The sequence below is a fragment of the Musca domestica genome, unplaced genomic scaffold, assembly GCF_030504385.1.
Source record: "Musca domestica strain aabys unplaced genomic scaffold, Musca_domestica.polishedcontigs.V.1.1 26, whole genome shotgun sequence".
Lineage (NCBI taxonomy): Eukaryota > Metazoa > Arthropoda > Insecta > Diptera > Muscidae > Musca > Musca domestica.
In genome coordinates this window covers 368,847-393,840 of record NW_026712283.1, presented here as the reverse complement: position 1 = coordinate 393,840, position 24,994 = coordinate 368,847, and the positions used below count along the sequence as shown (strand labels likewise).

At 34.1% G+C, this 24,994-nt stretch overlaps 1 protein-coding gene across 1 annotated transcript in view; it reads right to left on the bottom strand.

Annotated features, from left to right (window-relative positions):
- LOC101894676 (mucin-5AC-like) overlaps positions 1-24,994 on the bottom strand; it is a 207,261-nt gene that overhangs the window by 143,941 nt on the left and 38,326 nt on the right. The window contains exon 2 of the mRNA XM_059123943.1: positions 23,437-24,554. Within this exon, the coding sequence (XP_058979926.1) occupies positions 23,437-24,259 (823 nt within the window). The 5' untranslated portion in view covers positions 24,260-24,554. The remainder of the gene's footprint in view (positions 1-23,436; positions 24,555-24,994) is intronic.

Here is a 24,994-nt window from a genome sequence, read left to right as displayed (position 1 = left end):
GTGGGTGAAATAGACCACAACATTTGTGTTAAATAAAAATTATCGTCCGATCCTCACATAAATTAGTTAGGCTCAGAAGGGCTAGGTCTTTTGTTTTTAAAGATGTCCGCAATATATTTAGGGGTTGAAATGGACCAACAACTAAAAATGTTCCTGATTTTGCAGCCGTTATAAAGGTCACAAATAAAAACCAACGAACACGAAGTCTCGCAGGAAGTTAGAGTTGAGGACAGCGGGTATAATGGACACTTTTGTGTGAAAAAATACCAGCATTACTTACAGGCGATATCCGAGATACACAAAAGACAAGAAAATCATATGGATGAGTCTAAATTTGGAGATACAAATAATATTCATATGAACAAATAACAGAAACTATTTCTTGATCACACAATAGAAGCCAATTGACACGCCTGGGAAGAGAGTAAAGGACAGGAAAAAGTTCTAGCTTTTTGGATGGTCATTGGATTTTATTTAGCTGTAAAATGGATCACAACACCTAACAGCACGAGGGAGTGCGTAAATATTGGACAAATGTCCCTGGTCAAAATGCTAAGGGCTCTGCTCCGTGACAGAATTTCAAAAGTGAAATCTTCCAAAATGGATGTGGACATAAGAGGCTTTTAACATATTGTAGTATTGTAGGGTATCACATGGTCGGCCCGCACCACTATAGACTTTCTTACTTGTTTTTAATATAATCCTTCTCCAAGTAATATCATGCACTATATAGCAAACTATTACTGTTCTAAAGCCAAATGTTGATAGGTGGTATGATCTACTTGAAATAAGTTCTTTTGTTATGGGAGCTCTACTAAATATACATAGTGGTGTAGGGTATCATATAGTCGGCACTGCCCGACTTTTGGCTTTTCCTAACTGGTTATAATAATTTATTTATGAAAGAAGCAATTGTTTAAGTTTTTTTTTAACCACAATGATTTAAAATTCGGAAATTTATAACAATGTAGTATTGAATTTTTTAAGACTTTTTTAAACCTTCTGGAAGAAGTTATTATATTTAATGTTTGTTAAAATATCGTATTTAAGATGAGAATAAATTAAACGCTTTTTTTTTTTGACTATCTTAAGTCATCGGCTGGCTTCTTTGCAGAAGAACAAAGGAGCGAAGGGTAAGCAAGCATAGATTATGGACCGAAATTGAACTAAGTCAACTTAAAACTCCTTTGCTGTTTTTCGAGGAAGCCAGCCGACGACGTAAGCTAGTCAAAAAAGCGTTTTATGTATTCTCACCTTTATGCATTAATGAAGTTAACTTCATTTTTTATATCCTACACCACATAGTGGTAAGGGTATTATGTCTTTGTGCATTTGTTTGTAACATGGAGAAGGAAACGAGATAGACCCATAGTTACTTTTGAGAACCTTCATAGAATCACTTTCTGAGTCGATTTATGCATGACAGTACGTCCGTCCGTTTGTCTGTCCGTCCGTCCGTCTGTCCATGTATTCTTGTGAACAAAATGCAGGTCGCATTCATTATCCGATTGAGATGAAATTTTCCAAACATTATTTTTTGGGCCTATTGAAATTGGTGAGAATCGGATCTAATTTAGATATAGCTCCCATATATATCTTCATCCGATTACGGATTAAACGTGCACCAAATGTCCACTATCAGTCCAAATTACCTGAATTTTGGCACACCCAACCAAGATCGGCCTAGAAGCAAGTATATCACATTTGGAGAAAATCGGTTCAGATGTAGCTATAGCTCCCATATATATCTTTCATCCGATTTGATCTTTCAGTCCCTCACATTCCTACTATGCACTCCACAACCGTGATATTTGGTACCAGGTATTAGATGGAGCTGGAGAAATAGCTGTTTTAAATTTTTATCGAAATCGGTTCAGATTTGGATATAGCTCCCATATATATCTTCATCCGATTTCGGGTTAATTGACCTCCAAATGGCCAATATCAGCCCAAATGGCCTGAATTTTGGCACATGTGACCGAGATTAGCCTTAAAGCAAATACAACAAATTTGGAGAATTTGGAATTCGGTTCAGAAACAGCTATAGCTCCCATATATATGTTTTATCCGATTTGGTGTTTAAGCATCTCACATTCGTAATATGCACTCCACAAGAATGATATTTGGTACCAGATATAAGATACAGCCCAGAAATAGCTGTTTGTAATTTTATCGAAATCGATTCAGATTTGGATATAGCTCCCATATATATCTTTATCCGATTTCGGGTCAATTGTGCACCAAATGGCCGATATAAGTCCAAATGGACTGAATTTTAGTACATCGAACCAAATTCAGCCTAGAAGCAAGTATATCAAATTTAGTGAAAATCGGTTCAGATATAGATATAGCAACCATTTATATGTTTAATCCGATTTAGTGTTTTAGTCCCTTACATTCGTAATATTCACTCCACAATATTTGGTACCAGGTATTAGATGGAGCACAGGAATAGCTGTTTTAAATTTTATCGAAATCGGTTCAGATTTGGATATAGCTCCCATATATAGCTTCATCCGATTTCGGGTTAATTGACCACCAAATGGCCGTAATGGCATCAATTTTGGCAAATCCGACCGAAACCAGCTTAGAAGCAAGTACACCAATTTTAGTAAAAATCGGTTCAGATATAGCTATAGCTCCCATATATATCTTTCATCCGATTTGGTCTTTAAGTCCCTCACATTCGTAATATGCACTCCACAGAAATGATATTTGGTACCAGTTATCAGATAAAGCCCAAAAATAGTTGATTTTAATTTTATTAAAATCTGTTCCGATTTGGATATGCCTCCCATATATATCTTCATCCGATTTCGTGTTAATTGTGCATCAAATGGCCAATATCAGCCCAAATGGCATGAATTTTGGCAAATCCGACCGAAACCAGCCTATAAGCAAGTACACAAATTTTAGTAAAAATCGGTTCAGATATAGCTCTTGCTCCCATATATATCTTTATACGAGCTCCCATATATATCTTTATACGATTTCAGGTTAATTGTGCACTAAATGGTTAATATCAGCCCAAATCACCTGAATTTTCGTACATAAGACCGAATTCAGTCTAGAAGCTAATACGTCAAATTTGGAGAAACCCGGTTCAGAGATAGCTATAGTTCGTAAAATGCACGATAGAATTAGATAGATTTTGATTTTGTACCAAATATCTGATAGAGCTCTGAAATGCCCTGTATAAACCTTTTTACGAGAGCTCTACTAAATATGCATAGTGGTGTAGGGTATCATATAGTCGGCCCCGCCCGACTTTTGAGCTTTCCTTACTGGTTTAATCATGAATCATCTTTCGACTATATATTGTATATAATTAAGTATAATCAAATTTTTTATAAGGAAAAAAAAAATATGCGACGTACAAATGAATAAATTTGTAATTTTATTTTAGTCTACATTTGTATGTGTGTGTGAGTCTTATCACTGATATATGTATGTAATATAGCAATAATATTTCATTTCTTTCCCAGCTTGTAATGCGGTTGCCTGAAGTCGCAAATGCGTCGTCTTTCCCAAAATATATTTTTGGGGAATTTCCTCAAACATCCGGATGTTCGTATGTACATCTGTACCTCTATATATATATATATTTTTGGTAAGCTAAATTAATTACTCTATGGTTAAGACAAAATAATTTGTCAGTATTAAAGTCAAAAAGTTTGCTTAACGAACAAATAAATTCATAATCCTTTGGCAAAGTAGAACAGTAGCAGTTGTAGTAGCATTGCTAGACTTTTCCGTTTAAACGACTCAACCAGAAACCATCAAATGCTTGTGGTATACACTCACACACACCCACATACATATATGCTCAACCCATCTCTGGCACAAGATTTATGTTTGAACGATGATGGCAGGATAAAAAGCAAAACTATGTTATGGTATTTCTAGACAAATGACTAAGAGCTGTTTACTTTGAACATATTGTTCCGAAACATAAAAGAGTTCAGAAGTAATTAATAGATATATTTGACATGGTCAACACTCTGGATACTAAATTATGAATCATGATGGGGCTGTAAGTGAGTAGGGGGTGGGGGGTGTACCAACAACCTCCCACCCAGACAACTAATTGCCCTAGAAATGGGAAGTTATTGTTCAGCTTGAATTAGTTTTGAAAAAGTCGTGTCATAAATAATTTCCTTAATTTGTTTTATTGATATAGTTAGTTTGTTTAACTAAAATTTATTTCATGACCTGAGAGGACTAAACAGACTAATACACACACATATACGCATATCATATCATATTTGTCTGTGAATTATAAATCACCAGAGGTCATGGAGGGTTTAATATTAGATATTCAGATCGATTAGGTAATGTCCGTCTGTCAGACTACTGTCTGTCTACATGAAAACATGATCATGAATGTTTAGTTGAAAATAAATTTGAATTCACGGTTTACATGTTTTAAAAAAATATTTTGGAGCAATGTCAAATGAAACTTTCCAGACTAAAGGTTTTTAAAAATAAAAGTATTTTATGAATATTTTACTACCTAAAAAAAGTTTAATTGTTTAATTTTAATGAAAACAAAAAGCTTGAAAATATAAACTTGTTTTTAAAAAACTTTTAACTTTTTTAATTACATTGATTAAAACATAAAGTTTGTCGATTTCAAAACAGAGTTCCGAAGGAAACGTATATCTTATACATGAATTCTCAATAATAAATGTTGATAACATAGTTATAGTATTAATGGAGAAGATACATGGGATGGGATACAGTCGAACTTCTTTAGAAAGTTGTAGTTGGAGACAGAATAAGTTAAAATGTATCAGTCGTTATTGCCGACCAATGAATATATTCCGATTTCTGTTATGATTATTCAAATTGTTGAGCCTCTATGGAGTAGATTCCGAACGAATGGAACATGACATAAATGTTGCGATGTACCAGGTTTGGACTATATTGGTCACTTCCGTCATAAAATATGTAATATTTTTTTCGAAAATGCCAAACTGTGCGTGAGGTACCAGATATAGTCGACCGAAGTATTCCTTTTTTATAACCTCTACCATACATAGTTTGGAAGGTATATTAAGTTCGTCATTTGGTTTGTAACTCATTGAAATAATAATTTCTGACCTAACAAAGTATAAATATATAAGACGATTTAGCCCAGTCCGTCCGTCGGTATGTTGCAATCATACTGTTGTCAAAACGAATTAAGGTAGGACGCTATAATTTTGCACATATCTGTCTTTTGTCTGCTGGCAGATTAAGTTCGAAGATGGACTCTATCGGTCCGCGATCCCATATAACAATACCCTCGGGCATTTGAATGATTTCCCATGGAATTGTCTGAAATTCTATACATGGACTTCTTTGTGAGAACCTTACCTCCTGAAAGAGAATTGTCTGTATATCGTATATCCCCCATATAATGACACCTCCCAATATTCGGTATTTCGATGATTTTAGCCAGATTTTCCGATGGCTTTGTCTGAAATTCTACACAAGGATTTCCGTGTGAGTACCTTATTCCCTAGAAGAGAATTGTCTGTATAAGTCCACGATATCCAATACCTCACTTATAACGGTACCACCAATATTCGGTATTTTGATGATTTCAGCCAAATTTTTTTATTGAATTGTCTTAAAATCCAAGCAAGGGGTTACTTCTGAGTACTTAACCCCTTTTTGAAAATTGTATTTTTCACTTTTTTTTTTGAAAATATTCAAGTTTCTTCGAAATGGTAGAGGGTATAAAAAGTTCGGCAAATACGGATGAAAATACGGATAAAAATATTGGTGTGAGCAAAATTACAAGAAAATCGAACATTTATATCCAATTTTATGATGTACCAAGTCTGAATAGAATCGGATGTTAATTTCGCTTTTTGTGAGCTTTATTTATATTCCAAATCTTCACCCTTTAGGGGGGTGGTACCAGAAAGAGGACTGTGTATCCCATCTGTATAGCAGATTTTTTGTTAGTAGAGATAATGGTATGTGTAAAATATGAAGAGGACCGGATACCTATTTCGGTTTTTATAATCGATGCTTATCTCGGTTGGTTATTTAAAATTTTGACCCTTTGTGGGGGATGTACTTGATGGAGTGGACCAATATATCTTCATACCAGACCTTGGGATAATAAAAATTATTATAATTATCAAAATGTAGACCCTTTGTGGGGAGGTACTAGATGGAGTGGACCGATATTGTTCATTTTTTGCACCTGACCTAGCAGTGATGCAAATATTGGGATGTGCAAAATTGAAGCCAAATCGGATTATCATATCTCTTCCTGGGCAGTAAAATTTTTTTATGAAAATTTTGACCATTTGTGGGGAGCTACCAGAAGGAGTGGACCGATATTGCCCATCTCCGAACTCGATCTAAGTTTGATAATATCACTACGATGTACGGTTGTGAAGGTTGGACCAAATCGAATACTTCTTTCGTGAATTAACGTGCGCACCAGAAAGCAGACAGACAGATAGACGGGCAATGCTAGATCGACTCCAAATGTTCTGAAACGAACTTGGTCCAAAGAGACCTAGGGTCTAGAACCGTTATTTTGATAAGGCACGTTTTGGCCATAACGTTCAAAAATACTTGAAATTCGACGAGAAAGTGTCAGAGCTTGCACTGAATTCCAAATGCTAACCTCAAAAACAAAATGATAGACAGTTGTTATACGACAGCGGGTATACATCATTAATCCTTGATTCGAAACAATAAAGCTAAATACCAATTTTGTGACGTCAGCCAAATTGTATTCAGAATCATCCCATAGTTTTATACCCTGCACCACATAGCATGCCCATACCATTATGTCGTGGTGCATTTGGTTATAATAGGAAGAAGGAAGCGAGATAGACCCTAGTTTCTTTTGAAAATCACTTTCTTAGTCGATGTATTCATGTCAGAACGTCTGTACGTCCATGTATTCTTGTGAACAAAATGCAGGTCGCATTCATTATCCGATTGAGATGAAAATTACCAAACAATATTTGTTTAGCCCAAGTAAGAACCCTATTGAAATTGCTGATAATCGGATGAGATTTAGACAAAGCTCACATATATTTTCAACCCATTTCGGGTTAATTGTACACCAAATACCCAATATAAGTCCAAATAACCCTAATTTTGGCACATCCGACGGAATTCAGTCTAGGATCAAATACATCAAATTTGGAGAAAATCGGTTCAGATATAGCTGTAGCTCCAATATGTATGTTTCATCCGATTTGATGTTTAAGTCCCTCACATTCGTAATATGCATTCGACAACAATGATATTTGATACCAGATATAAGATACAGCCCAGAAATACCTCTGCCAAATTGTATCAAGATTTGGATATAGCTCCCATATATCATCAACCGATTTCGGGTTAATTGTGGCACAAATAACCTGAATTTTGGCACATCCGACCGAATTCAGTCTCCAAGCAGGCACATCAAAAAATATGCATTCGACAACAATGATATTTGGTATTAGATATCATGTAGAGCTCGGAAATACCTCTGCCAAATTTTATCGAGATCGTCTAAGATTTAAATATAGCTCCCATATATACGTTCATCCGATTTGGGGTTAATTGTGCACCAAATGGCTGAAATCAATCCAAGTGACCAGAATTTTGGAACATCCAACAGAATTTAGTCTAGAAGCAAGTACATCAAATGTGGTAAAAATCGATTCAGATATAGGCTATAGCTCCCATATATATGATTCATCCGATTTGGTGCTTAAGTCCCTCACATTCGTTATATGCATTCGTCAACAATTATATTTAGCATTAGATATCATGTAGAGCTCGGAAATACCTTAGCCAAATTTTTATCGAGAACGGCTAAGATTTGGGTATATCTGCCACATATATCCTTAATCCGATTTCAGGTTTATTTAACATATAATGGCTAATATTTACCCAAATGGAGTGAATCTCAGGGCGTACATTTCCATTTTGTGGAGCTCGGCTCCGACATATATTTTTATACCCTACGCCATACATAGTACGGAGGATATATTAAGTTCGTCATTCCGTTTGTAACTCATCGAAATAATGATTTTAGACATAATGAAATAATGTTGCCTATATGGGTCCACAATATCGTATAAATGAGGGCTATATCGGCAACTTCCGATGTTCGATATTTTTAAGATTTTAATAGATTTTTTTTTTTTTTGAAAATTTTTTTTTTTTGAAAATTTCCTAATTAGTTCCAAATGGTGGAGGGTATTACTGCTTTTTTACTTGTTTTAGTATAGTCCTTCTCGAAGTAATATAATGCACTCTATGGCAATTTTATTTGGTATAAAAGATTAAAATAAGTCCGTTAAATGTAGCAAAAATCGATTCGAAATTGGATATGCCTCCCACATATTAGCTTTCTCTGAAACCAAATTATAGCTGATGTAAGGCCAAATATTGATAGGTGGTATGATCTACTTCAAATCAATTATTCTGCTACGGGAGCTCTACTAAACTTGCATAGTGGTGTAGGGTGTTATATAGCCGGCCTCACCATACTTTTTTGTGGCACATTTCTATCGAAACATTGAAATCAGTCTTCTTCCCCTCATTTTGCCTTAGCCTTAGGTATTTTTCCCTATATGTGTTCCCTAATTTACTGAGTACCAATTTATGTGGGTTTTTATTCACTTGCTTCCAAAAACATTTCCAAGAACTTGTTTATTTACTTCTGCGTAATTATTCAGCACACTGGCCGACTTGTCCAGTCAGTTAATATCCACAAAAGCAGAGTCATTACCTAACAATGTCCGCTGTTACACTTGTATTTTATGATTATGTTTGTTCCTGTTCGTAGCTGGAACAAGATGTTCATTTTGTATTAAATCTACAACATAGAACACACATACACACATACCCAACCTCTCTCTCACACACACATACACATAGTTGCTCTAACAGAAACATATTCATTCCATTTTTTTGAGTGACTCGACCGAATTGTACGAAAGAACAATATAAGGACTAATTTGAAATATGACAGTGTCGTCTTGTATTGTTGGCATAATTTGTAGTTGTCGTTTCAGTTTTTCTCTCTCTCTCCCTGATTCTCTTTCGTTTGTTTCTTAATCATCTTTTGCCCGGTACAAGTCACACTCGTCATTCGTTGTCAGGCAAAATGTACAAAAATTCCTTGTGACGAGGAGATTTCCAGGATACATGTGTGTGAATAAGTTAACTGGTAGTTATATGGATTTGTTGTGTCGCTCTCCTTGACGCTTGATGGAGATAAATTTCGTAAAACCAGCGGGTCTCAACAAAAATACAAAAACCCATGCTCTGAAGAGGCTTTCGAGGAGTGCTGGGCAGATTTCATTTGTGTGTTGTTTTGCTGGTTTTCTTTTCGTTGACACTCTTACATCTTTTTGATGTCATTGCTCATTTTAATTTAAGTTTTTTTTCCTCCGCCCAGACCCATACACTGACACCTTGCTAGTTGCTAGCCCATAGAGTCGGAGGAAAAAATGGACAAGATTTATTCACAAAACAGGATTTCTATTTGTCTGATGTTATGCTGCTGATGTCTGTCCTTGTATGACAAGTGTCGTCATAACCGTCATTGCTATTTTTCCCGGCAGCAGAAAACAACACATCTTTCCTGTTTTGTGCTTTTTATGCGCTCCTTTAAGTACATTCGTATTTTGCATACAGAACTCGAAATTGGTTTGCAAAAATGGTAACAAATGTTTGTTTTTCATAAACTTGTTCTCATTTGTCCATTTTACACTTTGTACTCATCTTGTTTCCAGATCCTCCATCCCCTCCCCTCCCATTCCACCCCACCTTCATCTTCATGACAGCATTCGCATTGTGTAATGCTGGCTGCAGTTTAAGCGAAGCAAAAAAATGTATGTGCATTCATCACCTGAAGAGATGCAACTTGACATGTCGGGTAGGTAGGAAGCCTGGTAGGTCCGCAGTGACAAAACGAAGAAACAAGGTAATTGCAAAGTGTTATAATGTTGACAATTTCCTTGTTTTCCTTTTTTATTTGTTCCGGACATAAGGAATGTATGTATGTCTGTATGTATGTGTGTTTGTTTGTTAATATTTGTTATGCCAACAGCTACAGGGGTATAATTGAAGTTCTTTGACCTGTGATCATGGTTAACAGTCCGGAGTCATTGTAGCAGTCGAGGAAAATAAAATATGGAAAAAGTTTTATTTTTGTTAAAATAATTGTTGGAAATAGTGAGACAAGCTCCCAAATACCTGAATTATGAACAAATGACTATTGTTAACCAAAAATGGATATTAAAGACAATTAATTATCATTGATATGCCAATGAACTATGAATTTCATAGACAATGTTCAAGGAATAATAGGAAAAAAAATTACACTCTTCGCAGAACAAAATTTCTATGTCAAAACAAGAGAGAAAGTTTCAATCTGTATTTGGACAGAAACTATCAGAAACTGACTATATGTTTGTATATGGACGTACGATTAGATTATATTCCAGCTTTGTATTACACTAATATTTGTTGAAATAATGTACTATGCGAATTTTGAAGAAAGGTAAGGGGTAATCTCTCATTTTTGCGAATTATGATTATTGAACATTGTGATTTTTTGCAAGAGAAATAACCGAAGGATTGGACCAATATACAATATATTCATGCAAAAAATTTCGACCTTATATGCGGAAGTTTTGAGAAACAATGTGTTAGTATTTTCTGCGTAAGCTCCTGATCTAAATCGAATAAAAAATTCACCTCCTACAAAGTTTGAACTATTTTGAGTGCTCGTCTCGTTTTATACGAGGTATATGTATGGTTTGTTTCAAAAGTATGTAATAGTAAATAGATTATGCTCATATATTCCATTTCATTAAAAAATTGCAAATGTTGAAGATTGCTATAGATACCAGTGGGAGAGGGCCTATGTATTCCATATTCACATTAAAAATATACGAAGTTTGAAGGAAATAACCGATCTTTTTACATGTAATGAGAGTCTCTATATTTTTAAACACTTTAGACTTAAGTCAAGGAACGCCAATTAATTATCATAAGTTTACAAAATGTTGTCTTTTGTAACGAGGAGGTGTGAAAGAAGTGGGCCGATACGTAAATATTGAAAGTTCAAATTATTCAAACTGTTTACCCTTCGTGGGAAAGAGCCATAAGTAGTTAACCGATATCGACCATTGCGCAAAGTTATAATATATAATTATTTCTATACGGCTAGTTATTTTCTTTACAAAGTCAGTCAATATTCGCCATCTTAGAATTTAATTTGATAGAACTATTTCGTTGTACTAAAATTCAAATCGGATATTTTTTATACCCTACAACACTATGTGTTGGGATTTTTATAAGTTTGATTGAGCTAAAAATTATGTAACAGCTCGAAATATAGGTTTCCCACATAGGAAAGCATATATGGATCTTCCTACCTTGCCGAGCTGAGTCGATCTAGCTACGTATGTCCTTCCGTCTATCCATGTTAATTGCTAATCATGATACAGGTCGCAATTATGGGCCGATTTGCACGAAATTGAAAGTGGAGGTAGGGTTGGGATCAGAGTAGAATCCTATTGTTGTTGGAGATGATTGCAAAATATTTAAAAATTTTATAATGTTAAAAAATTTTCTTAATTTGCAGTTGCTATATAGGCCGCAATTATGAACTAGTCGACGCGGAAATTTACATGGAGTTAAAGTTTAGGACTGGGCAGAAGCCTACAAATTTGGACGGCCATCGGAAATATTTAGCGGGTAAAATAGACCCTTAACTTTTATGTAAGAAATTTTCTATTAAACCGTGAATATTTCTAATCCCAGCCAAATCACAAATACATCAGAAGGTCACTTCTGGCCATTAAAGTGATGCTAATAGCCAAGAAATTGGATATATAACAAAATACTTACAATATATACGTAAAAGAATAGATATTATTTATTCTGCTTATGAGTCAAGTACCGCTGGGCCGATTTTCAAAATTCCCATCAATTTGAAATGGTTTCTTGTCGCAAAAGGATACAATTTAAGAAAAGCACGAAAAAATATACCATACGAAGTGAATAAGTTTTGTTCCATTTTTTTCAATTTTTGATTTTTTGATTTTTTCAATTTGAATTACAATTTAGAATTGACATTTTTCTAAATGTTTACACTTCGCAACACTTCTTATGTACATGTAAATACCTTATAACCAGTAAAGGAAGTCCTAAAGTCGGTCGGGGCCGACTTTATGATACCCTATACCACTTTGCTAATTTAGTAGAGTTCCATATAACTATTAAAAGTTTTTATGGAAGAATTCAATCATATACGCTATGATTGTAATTATAATTTAAAATTCAAAGGACTAAATATGCCGAAGCATTTGTATCTTTTAAATTCGGACTTGTATTGCCCATTTGGTTTTAATTTTTTAAAAAAAAAAAATTTTAAATTAATTTGAAATCAGAAAAAGATATATATGGGAGCTATATCCAAATCTGAACCGATCTCGATAAAATTTGGCAAAAATATTTCTGAGCTGTATTTGTTATATTTCCCTGAATATCGTTGTTACGGAGTGCATATTACGGCTGTGGGTAACAAATACAACAAATCGGATGAACAATATATATGGGAGCTATAGCTATATCTGAACCGATCTTCACCAAATTTGGCATACTACCTTCTAGACTCAATTCGGTCTTATGTGCCAAATTCCATCCCATTTGGGAAAATATTAGACGTTTGGTGCAAAGTAAATCGGACGAAGATATATATGGGAGTTATATCTAAATTTTTACCGATTATCTCCAATTTCAATAAGGTTCGTCCTTGGGCCGAACAAATGTTGTTTGGAAAATTTCATCTCAATCGGATAATAAATGCGACCTGCATTTTTTCACAAGAATATATGGACAGACGGACGGACAGACGGACAGACGGACTGACATTCATAAATCAACTCAGAAAGTGATTCTATGCAGATCATCAAAATGAACTATGGGTCTATCTTGTTTCCTTTTGCCTGTTACAAACAAATGCACATAATACCCTGACCACCTTGTGGTGTAGGGTATAAAAAGGTAGGGGTTTCAATGTCAAAAGAAATCGTTTTGAGAGGACCATATTTGGCAAACCGTTCAGAATTCAAAATAGCTAGAAGTCCAATAATTAAAATATCTGTAAAGAAAAAGTCCATCTAAAAATTAAGGATTCATTCCAACAGTTCTATTAAGCCTCTATACCCTCCACCTTGAATAGGAGGGTATATTAACTTTGTCATTCCGTGTGTAACATCCCTTAATATTCGTCGTAGACCCCATAAAGTATATACATTCATAATCAGCATTAAATTCTAAATTAATTTAACCATTTGTCCATATGTCTGACTGTTGAAATGATGTTACAGTCCACATTATTTGACGTATTTGACAGCCCACATTATTTGGCAGAACAATTTGTATTGTGTATAAAATGGTTGGTAATACAAATGCATATGGTGACGTTTTTGTATAGCCTCCTTATAACAGTGCTTCCCGATATTCGGTACTTTGATGATCTTTTTCATATTTTTTCCAAAACCACTTTACAGCAGACACAAACAGGGACATCTATATCAAATGGCAAATTTTCAGTTCTATACATTCAATGAATTTTAAAACACAGTTTCCAATACCTGATACTAACAGAGACCTTAATACTAAATTTAAGGTTTCCAATACCAAAATTGAGGATTCCCTTCACCCAACACAAAATTTAGTACAATTTAGTATTTTTCGAATAATAATAGTACACATTTTCAAAACTACCACTTTATCATACACCTACCACCAATATGGATACCAATACAATTTTTTTACAAAAAAATTCCAGCTGCGGCCGTTCACCATAAACGAAACTATTCCAAAGTAAGTACCGTTTAGTACAAATCGCAGTGGGAGTGGTATGCATTTCCAAAACTACCTTTATATAAAATTTTATTTTCCAATCTTGATTCTTATACCAAATTTCAAGTTTTTGGAAGTTTAGTAGCATTTTACGACTTTTCATAACCTTAAAATTCGAATTTCCTGCACTTCATCAGTGACTCTCATTCCATTGCAGAATTTCAGCTCAATCTGGTTGTCCAGTGCAGAATCTTCACTTTTTGAACATTGTAGTACTGCTGTTCCCTTTTAGTACGAATTTGCAAAAACCCAGTATCATCGAACGCCTACGCATCAAGACAGACTCTCGTGCAAATTTTCAATGTGAATATAGCTTATATATGTACATATATGTTTCACTGACTTTTCCTTAACGCATAGAGTTGAATGTCGATCCCATTTAAATTGTAATGTACTCGTAGATCAGACTATCTGCTAGTCTGACGAAAGTCGATCTAAATTGAATCAGCTATATGTATTACATACAATTTTTGAAGAAAATTCATACTAAATCCCTTTGTGCCAATATTTTTTATATAAGCCCTATCGGAAATATGTATACAGTCATGATGACCTACTATTTTAAAATAAAATAAAGCTTTATTTTGTTTTAGAATATAAAAAAAGATCTTTATAACTTTGTTCCCCCCTTCCTAAAAACACATTGAAATATATTTGATTTCAGTATGCTGATAATTCCAAGGAAATACATTTTAAACGTTATCAAGTTCTTAACAAAATTTGCTCCAAGAATTACAATTAAAAATGTTCTTCTCATGTCCCTGGTCCATTTGCATTCCAAACTATTGTCACCAACACAATTAAATTATTCTTAAAGTTCATAGTAAAATTCCTAAATTTTATATTCTCTACTACCCTTGGTTACATTGAAAATGTGAAAACAAATGCATTTAATCTTTCAGCAGAGATTTGAAGCCATTATGGAATTTAACTATTTTTCGGTACAACACCAGCAGCAATAACAAATCATTTCCACTTGAAAACATTTAAATATAATTTATTTGGTCAAATTGTGTTGGAACTTTCACATTCAACGGTAAATCAGAAAAATTCTCACAAAATAAATCAATGTTGGCAAAGTTTATTTTGATTTTATTCTCAACTGAAGCTTTCCCTTGTAACATTTTCTACACTGCCTCTCTTTCTGGGTCTCTACTTCCTCCAGCTTCCTGCCTTTCAATGGCAACTTAAAACAATCGAAATTCCATTGACTTCTTCAACTATTTTTCAAAGAAAAAATCTTGAGACAACTCCTCTTCAAAACTTAAATATTTGAAAATTTTGCATAAACAATTTCTGACAACTAAACCGGTTGTTTGGTTGGTTGGCTGGGCTGGTGTGCAAAGAGAACTAAGAGGATCTGGGAGAAAGCCAATGGAAAATATTTTATTTGAGTATGAAGTTGAAGTGAAGAATGTTGTTCTGCGGTATTTTGGACCATTCCCGGCAAAGCGGTTGCTTGAGGTCAAAATAGCGAATATCGGAGGTACCCTTACATGGGGCTACACGAAAACGTGAACCTATAGAATCCATAACGTACTTGAAATACTAACTTATGGTTTATGACGAATATTTAGACGTGTTATAATCGGAATGACAAATTTAATATTCTCACCATTCCAAGGTTGGGGGTATAAAAGTTGGATGTGAGTCCATTGTGCATTTTTTTTTCTAAAATTCTCCTCGGTAAACTTTAAACTGAAAAATTTGGAACTTTTTGGTGTAATGTTTACCTTTCTTATTATTCTTTTCCAAAAAGGAAAACCTAAATAATATACAAAACCTTGAAAGGCTAAAAAATTAGTACGAACGTACTGTTGGAACAAACCTAACATTTTAGGGTAGACTTGTTGATGAAGTAGTGGGCACTTGAAACAGGTCTTCTTTAAATAGAAGACCATAGAAAAATGTTTACAAGGATTTAAAGGAGTTTTATAGATAGAAGAATTCAAAAAGCCTTTTATAATGATCTTCCAAAGGTCTCAGTAGATAACGGCCGTTTAAATGTAAGACCTTGTAAAGGCGTTAGGTAGACCACCAAAATCTCGTGAATAAAAATAATGTTTTCAAAAGTTCTTCTATAAATAAAAAAAAAAATATTTTAAAGATAAAAGGGGTCAAAAGGTCAAATGGCCATATCGATACGAACATATAGTCCACATCCTCAAAATAAATTATGTCAGTGGAATGCCTTATCTACATTAAAATTTAAGCAAACCAAATGAAAACCAAACTGTAGTCAGGACCTTCGAAATATCTGACTTTTTCAAATATGGGTTCTTAATAATAAGATCAAAAAATTGTGGAATATTAATATGAAGTATACCAGCAAAATGGACCGATATAAATACATTTCTAAGCCAATGATTCTTAAACCTTTTTATTTTTGACAGTTACGAGTAAGACTCCCGGGGCATAGTAGAATTCTATAGCAAATAATTTTATGACATATTTCGAAAGAAGGACAACAATAAAATAATAAAATCAAAAATTAAAAAATAGTAATTAAAAAAATCGAAGAGAGAAAGGTGAACGAGATGATGATTTTGGATAACATTCGCATTCAAATGGTGAAGCTTTTTCACGATCCAATTGTAGACCGTTTTTTTTTTATTTATTTATTTATTTATTTTTTTTTTGATAAAATTGAAGCTGATAGTATTACTACTATAGCAATTAATAGAAGGATTAAACTAATTGTTAGAATTGAAAATATTATCTATACTATTAATTATAGGCCATATGATTGTTATAATCAATATTGTCGCAGCAACTATATACCTAAAATTGACCGAGGACGTTAATCTTAAAATCTCAAAAAAATGTGAAAGAAGTTGCGATGTAAACGTTTACAACTCCAATACACCTGCCTTCTATTATCCCTACTTTTTAATCCATTGAGTTCTCCCCTTTGTTTCCTTTTTTTTTCTGTTACACAGTGTTCTTTATTAATATGATCACCTTTCAGGTCATTTCTGTTTATTTTACCCCTCTAATAAGTTCCCAACTAAACTATGGAACTAATTGTTTTATTTGCTCAACAGAAAATACTTTGTTCAAAAATTAACACAAAATGCGATGCAAAAAAAAAAAAAAAAAATAAAAAATAAACCTTTATAGTTTCGTTTTTTTCTTTCATCTCCTTCTCATACCATTTATTTTCCTTTCACTCAGTTGTTCATATTTCTTTGCTTTGTTTTTGTGTGACGTCGTCGCTCATTTCTTTGACTCATAAATCAAAAAGGAAAAAAAATAAGTGTTCGCTTTTAATTTTGTTGTTGTTCTTTTCGCTCGTTGCTCAAAGTGACCTCAATTTCCTTATTTAATGTAGAATTCATACCCTACTTCATTATGGCAGAGGTATGGGGTGTTGCAATGAGCATGGAAGTGATGCAAAATATGTAGGGAGGGAAAAGTCCATTTTTGGGACTGAGGAACCTTTAGAATATTTTAACAATTAAGTGTAAGAGGAGCATGTGTTTGGGCTTTAGATACCTTTCCCTGTAAGGGCCTTCAGCTAATATATTGGTGAGGCATATTTTGACCAAAATTGTTTTCAAATCCGAAATTTGGACTATCTATTTATAAAATATTTCGATAACTTTATTCTAAATTTAATATCACATGAGGGTTAACCCCGTTCGAAATTAATTCGATATGACGACTCGCAGAAGTCAAAAATTACTTTGAAAATAAGTCGCTGTCTTTCGAATAAAAATAGGATTTACCTTACATACAAGACCTTCTTAAGGTGTTATATGACAGAAGAACTTGTGAATTGTTTATTGGGACGACGATATTCTGCAGACAAATGACATTGTGACTCTATATCTTACGACATTGGAGGCTACGAAGATCTGTTACAGACAGAAGACTTTTTGTGGACAGGAATTTATTTCTAAAAAAACACAGCAAATTCATAAGAATCCACTTTGATAGCTGGGTCGGATAAATGTTCTTAAATAATCCACATTTGTTAATTGCGAAAACATTCTAAAATATTAAGAATTAATGTTGGTGGGTCCTTAGAAAAACATTCTCAAAGAATCCACGTTGATCCATTTGGTAATTGAAATCGTTTTTATAAAAATCAAAGTTCGTTGGTCCTTTAAAAACTTCTAAGACTCCTTGTTTTATTGGTCCTTAAAAAAACACTTTAAAACATCCCCGTTGTTCTATTTACATTTTGGAGAGGAACTTGAGGAGCATGGATTTTTTAGGAATTCTTTTTCCAAGGTTCAATTTAATATGGTGGATTTTCCAAGAGATTTTTAAGGATCAATAGAATAAACTGAATTTTTAAGGACTACTTCGTAAACGTGGATTTTCTAAGAATTTTTAGGACAAATAGAACAACTTGCGCCTTTTAAAATGTTTTAAGGACTAATAGAAAAACGGGGATTTTTTTGAAGAATTTTTTATGGATCGATAAAACAATTGGTATTCAGAAATTGCTCTTAAAAGTTAAAGTTCACTGTTCCTTGAATAAATATTTTCAAAAATTAATGTTTGTGGATCCTTTAAAAAATATTCTCAAAGAATCCACGTTTATCCATTTAGTTAGAAAATCCTCTGTAGAGGAACTTGGATTTTTTTAGGAATATCTTCCAAGAATAAATTGAACATGTTAGATTTTCTTAGAATTTTCTAAGTATCAATAAAACAACAGGTCTTAAAAAATGTCCTTAGAAACATCTATTTTATTGGTCCCTTAAAAAATTATAAATCCAATATAAATATTCTTAGGGGCATTATTGATGATTGCAATCATACTCTTAAAAATTAAAAAAAATTATCAATAAAATATTTTACAAGACCCAGGTTTCTTCTCAAAATATATCTAAGAATCCACTTTGTGCTACGGACTTGGTGTAGGGCACCCTAAGTTTACCCCGAGGTAACTAAACCTATTTTACTTTTTTTCGCAAGATTTTTATTTATATTGTTTGTTTCTCTAGCTCTTGCAAAATAGCAAGAAAAAGTGGAAAATAAAACTGATGAAACGAAAAAAGACAACAACATTGAAAATGTTAAATGTCCATTCATTTGCTTTGTTGGTAGCGGAAAATATTTAATTATTTTTTATTTTGAGCTTTGTCGCTCATTTCTCATTTTGTTAATATTTTGTTTTTATTAAGTTTTCCTTCTTCTTTCCATAATTAGATTTAGTTTTGTTTATAGAAATTAATAAAGTGACAAAATAGTCAAATTTTATTCAAAACATTTTAGCCGAAGAAAACTTGAAAAGTAATTTAAAGGACCTTTCTATGAATAATAATTGTAGCATAACAAACATTGACCTGTTGAGATTTTATTAGAGTTTATTAAAAAATAGATTACGTAATATTCTGCATTGCTTTTAATTATCCATCTGCAGAGATATGGGGCGTATAAGTTACATCTTGCTAATCGCCATTGATGATACGCCCCAAAAATTGAATGCAGTTCTCTTTTTATACCCTCCACCATAGTTTGTAGGGTATATTACGTTTGTCATTCCGTTAAAAACCCGTCGAAATATACATTTTAGAACCCACAAAGTATATATATATATTCTTAATCAGCATAAAATTCTATGTCGATTTAGCAATATCCGTCCGCCTATCCGTCTGTCCGTCTATGGAAATTACTCTAGCTTCTGCTCGAAATAAAGTAGGTTGATACGATTTTACTCAAATGAATACTAAGTCTGCAGGACTTTTGGTAGTAAAAATAGGCCATGTAGGTCCACGAATTGGCATAGCTCCCATATAATGGTACCTCCCTATTTTCGGTATTTTGGTGATTTTAACGTCATTATTCACCGTAATTGTTTCAAATTTGTTTTTGGAAGTTCGTAATAGATATAACAGCCTTAGAAAGACATTTGTTTGTTCAGTTGCTCGTCTTCGTATAGCCCCCATATAACAGAACCTCCCGATATTCGGTATTTTAATGATTTGGGCTACATTATTCACCAGAAATTTATCAAATTTGACACTTGAAGTTCGTAATGGATACAGCCTGTGACAGAAAGTTTTATGCGCATGTCCACGTTTCGGTATAGCCCCATACAATGGTAGCTCCCTATATTCGGTATTTTGATGATTTTAGCTACATTATTCACCAGAATTGTTTTAAATTTGGCATTTAAGGTTCGTAATGGATACTACAGTCTAAGATAGAAAAATGTCTGTGCAGGTCTACGTCTTCGCATAACCCCCATATAACGGCACCTCCAGATATTCGCTATTTTGATGATTTTGGCGACATTAACCACCGGAATTGTTTCAATTTTGGTATTTTGAAGTTCGTGATGGATACTACAGCCTAAGACAGAAAATTGTCTGTGTAAGTCCACGTTATCGTATAGCCCCAATATAACGGTTCCTCCCTACATTCGGTTTTCTTGATGATCTTAGCTACATTATTCACCGATATTTTTTATTCAAGTTTCGCATTTGAATATTGTAATGGCTTATGACAAAATTTGGCTTTGCAGGTTCACGCCGTTGAATAGACCCAAATGTAATAGCGACATTCGGTATTTTTAAGATTTCAACAGAATTTTTAACTTTTTTTTGTGAAAATTACATCGGATAATATTTAGGAGATAAAATAGACCACAACTTCTGTGTGACATTTTTATGAATGCAGGGCAAATGCCACCAGTCAAAACCAAAGGTTACATTTGTGGGTTTGGACCTAAAGAAGTTTCCAATATATTATAGTGTTAAGGGGTATCCCATTGTCGGCCCCGCACGCCTATAGCCTTTGCTTGCTTCTTAATTTTTTTCTTCGTTTCTCGAACTAGGTTTTACAGCCGGTTAATTACATACTGGGCCGACATCTCGCACTACTAGGTAATGAGGAAAATAAATTCTTTTTATACTCTCAGCCATATGGCTAGAGATGGTATACATCCCTTGATAGTCCCAAAACGTGCCTCATTGAAATAACGGTTTCAGACCCTAGTTCTCTTTGGACCAAATCCGTTTCAGCACATTTCAAGTCGATTTAGTCCGTCCGTCCGTCTGTCTGTCTAGCTGGTGCGCACGATAACTCTCGAAAGGACTATCCGATTTGGTCCAAATCTGGTACATCGTAATATTATTGTCCAACTTAGATCGAGATCGGAAATGGTCAATATTGGATCGCATCCAAACAAAATGTCAACATTCTCAAAGAAACGAATTTACTGCACACAAAAAGGAAAGTATATTCCGATTTTGCTCCACCTTGGCAAATCCTAATATTTCCATCAGTGCTCAGAGCAGTTGCGAAAATGGACAATATCGGTCCACTCCATAAAGTACCTCCCACACAAAGGGTCAAAATTTTGAATAATTATAACTCTTATAAAATGTGATGTAAATGGGTGATTGTCTTTAAATTATAAAAATTATAATATTTTCCTTAACCCAAGGACTGGTGTGAAGATGGAATATATCGGTCCACTCCTCCTGGTACACACACCAACCCCCCCAAAAAAAGCCAAAATTTTTTGAAAACTTATAAAGCTCATAAAGCACTATATTAATATCCGATTTCATTCAGATTTGACACATCTCAATATTTCCATAAAAACAAGTTTATAAAGATGGTAGAGATCGAATCATTCCTTCTGGTACCTCCCCCACAAAGTGTCAGAGTTTCGAATAACAACAAGTAAAAAAGCAGTAAGTTCGGCCGGGACGAACTTTAAATACCATCCACCATTTAGAACGAATTTGGAATTTTTCGATAAAGTTAATATTCGCCCAAAATTCTAATAACATCTTAAAAATACAGAATATAGCCGTTATATTAGGGCCTGTACGACGTGGTCTTACATAGGCATTGTTTGTCATTAGCCATTACCATATTCAAATTCGAAACTTGAAATAAACGGTGAACAATGTAGCTAAAATAATCAAATTCCGTATTTAAGGTGGTACCTTTATATCGGTGCTATACGCAAACCTGGACCTGTAAAGACAATTTTTTGTCACAGGCTGTAGCTTCTATTACTAACTTCAAGTACGACATCTCAAACAATTTCGGTGAGTATTGTACTTGAAATCGTCAAAATACCGAATATAGGGAGTTGATACATGATATATGGGGCCTATACGAAGATCTATGCCTGCATAGACAATTTTCTGTCACAGACTGTAGTTCCCATTACGAACTCTAAATGCGTTATTTGAAACTACTACGGTGAATAATGACGCTAAAATCATCAAACTACCGAATATTTGGAGGTTTCGTTTTATGTGGGCTATACGAAGACGTGGACCTGCATAGAAAATTTTCTGCCTTAGACTGTAGTATTCATTACGAACTTCAAACACAAAATTTAAAACAATTCCGGTGAATAATGTCGCTAAACTCATCAAAATACCGAATATAGGGAGGTACCGTTATATGGTGGCTATACGAAGACGTGGGCTGTAGTATCCATTTCGAAATTTAAATGCCAAATTTGAAACAATTCCGGTGAATAATGTCGCTAAAATCATCATAATATCGAATATCGGGAGGTACCGTTATATGGTGGCTATATGAAAACGTGGACCCATTTACGAACATAACCTGTCTACTAACAACATAAGCATGTGTGTCAAATTTTAGACTTCTATCTATGATTCGTTTGAAAACTGTCGGAAATCGTTAAATCGACATAGATTTTTACGCTGATCAAGAATATATATACTTTGTTGGGTCTTACATGAGAATTTCGAGGAGTGACAAACGGAATGACAAAGTTAATATACCCTCCATAGTATGTTGGAGGCTCTAAAAACGATAATAAAATCCGAAAAGCATCCCGTTCTCTTCAAATTACACACATCACAATATTTTTATTAATCCAAGGTCTGGAACGAAGTTGGAATATATCGGTCCACTTCTTCTGGTATTTCCTCCACAAGGGGTTAAAATTTTGAGTAACTGTGAAGCTCATACAACGCGAAATTAACATCCGATTCCATTTAGACTTGATACATCTCAAAATTTTCATCAACATGATCTGTTGTAAAGATGGTACAGATCGGACCATTTCTTCTGGTACCGCACCCATATAGGTTGTAACATTTTCGAAAAACGAAACGCTCAAAGAAGGCGAGATAAGCAACCAATTCTGCCTCCAACTGTTTCGGAACCTGCCCCATAAAGGGTCAACAGTTAGGATAATCATAAGTCAAGGCTTGGGTATATATTACCCAGTTACAAAATTATAATATTGTTCAATATCATTATGGCCCATATAGCATGTTTGGCTGATTTTATATTTTAGAAGGCCCCGTTACTAAGTAATCCGACTTTTTTTTCATACTTCCGTCTCATTACTTTAATAATTCCCATTTCAAGTTTGACCTCCAAACTTAACCCAGCTTCTCTATTGTCAATCTCTCGAAAGTATTTCGAAAATTTATGCATTGCCCATAAACCAACAATCAAGAATTTAATAACGCGAAGTCAAATATAATTTACAACAATACTCAAATAATAAAATACTAGCAATTGCAATCGCAGAAAGGAAAATGGAAAAAGAAAACTATGAAGAAGAAAACTTACCCAATATACAAAAGAAATGCCACAAGAAAAAATACGATTTGAGCGAAATGGTGGGCAGAAAGTTGTGCTTGGTGCCGCCACAAATCGCTGCCGATGATGATGATATTGTTGCTCGTCTTCTTCTTCTTATTGCGATTCTCGATGCTGGCAATGTTGATAATAATGATGGCGATGATGATGAGGGCACTGATGATGACGAAGCAGCCGAAGTTGAAAAAGTCATACGCGAAGTAGCTGAGGCAGTTAGAGTTTCAGTTGCAGTGTTATTGGCAGTATCAGAATTAGTAGCCGTAGCTGTTGCAGCCAATAATGAATCAGTGGTAGCTTTGATAGTCTGGGTGTTGCTGGTGTTGGTGGTCGGAACTTTGGCGCTACTTGAAGTTGCACTGTTGACACGAAAGTCATCCACAAATGATGGTGATGATGACGATGATGATGATGACGACGATGGCATTCTAGACTCGATAGTCCCAAGTGCGGAACTATTTGGAATTGTTGTGCTGGATGCAGTTGTTGTAGCTGTTGCTGTTGCCATTGTTGTAATACTGTTTGTTATAAAACTAATAATATCACTGCCACTGCCCTTTCTAGGCATAGGCAGCGCTGGGCCATTTTGACTGCAGCCATTCCTTATCGCATGTTTTTGGGGCGGACAGGGTCTGAGACTGCTATTGGCTCTTTGTGGTTTGCCATTGAAGGAGATTCTACTTTCTCTAAAGTTTTTGCCACTGCTTTTGTTGCTAATAGCCAGAGTAGTATTTGTTGTTGTTGCTACTGTTGTATTGCTGCAGTTGGAGCTGTTTCGTTCCTTGGAGTTTGCCATTTTTATTTTCCTTTTTTTTTCCTTGCTTTCTCCTATTTCTTGTTTTGTAGTTTGCAATTTTTAGCTAAAGGTTTTTGCTGTTGTTGTTGTTTTTGTTTTGTTCCACGGAAACTTGTAAGTTTCTGTTTCTGTTATTAATAACTTTCAACCGCGTTCACAAAACTTTTCTGTGCAATTTTTCGTTCGTTATGCTTGTTTTAATGCTTTTTTTTTTGTGCTTTAGTTTTTTCTTCGTTCCAATTTTTTTCGACTTCACTACTTTATGTGTTTCACTTTTTTCCGCTACTTTGAAATGCTTTAATGAAAAAGAAAAGTATAAAAAATTAGTTTTTGTTGTTGTTGTTGTTTACGTTATGATTGTTAAAATTTTTTATGGTTTGCTGTGGAAAGTTTTATGATAGGAAATAGTTTAAGATGTTGCATTTACCCTACGGTATGTGAAGTGGAAATCTTGGGTTTTGTTTTATTGAAAGAAAATAAGAGGAATTCCATTTCGAGTAAGGAGGAAAAATCTTGCTCCGTAAGATGAAATATAAAGCTACTTATTTGGAAGTATATTCATTGCTTGGGCAAGGACCTGAGGTAAGGATTGCTACAATTTTATTTAAGATTTTTATTATTTTAATGCACAAAATTTTACATTTTGTATGAAGATAAGAAATCTAGAAAAAGGAATAATGTTTATCTTATATATTTATATATTATATAATTTGACAACAACATTTCTTCCAGTCC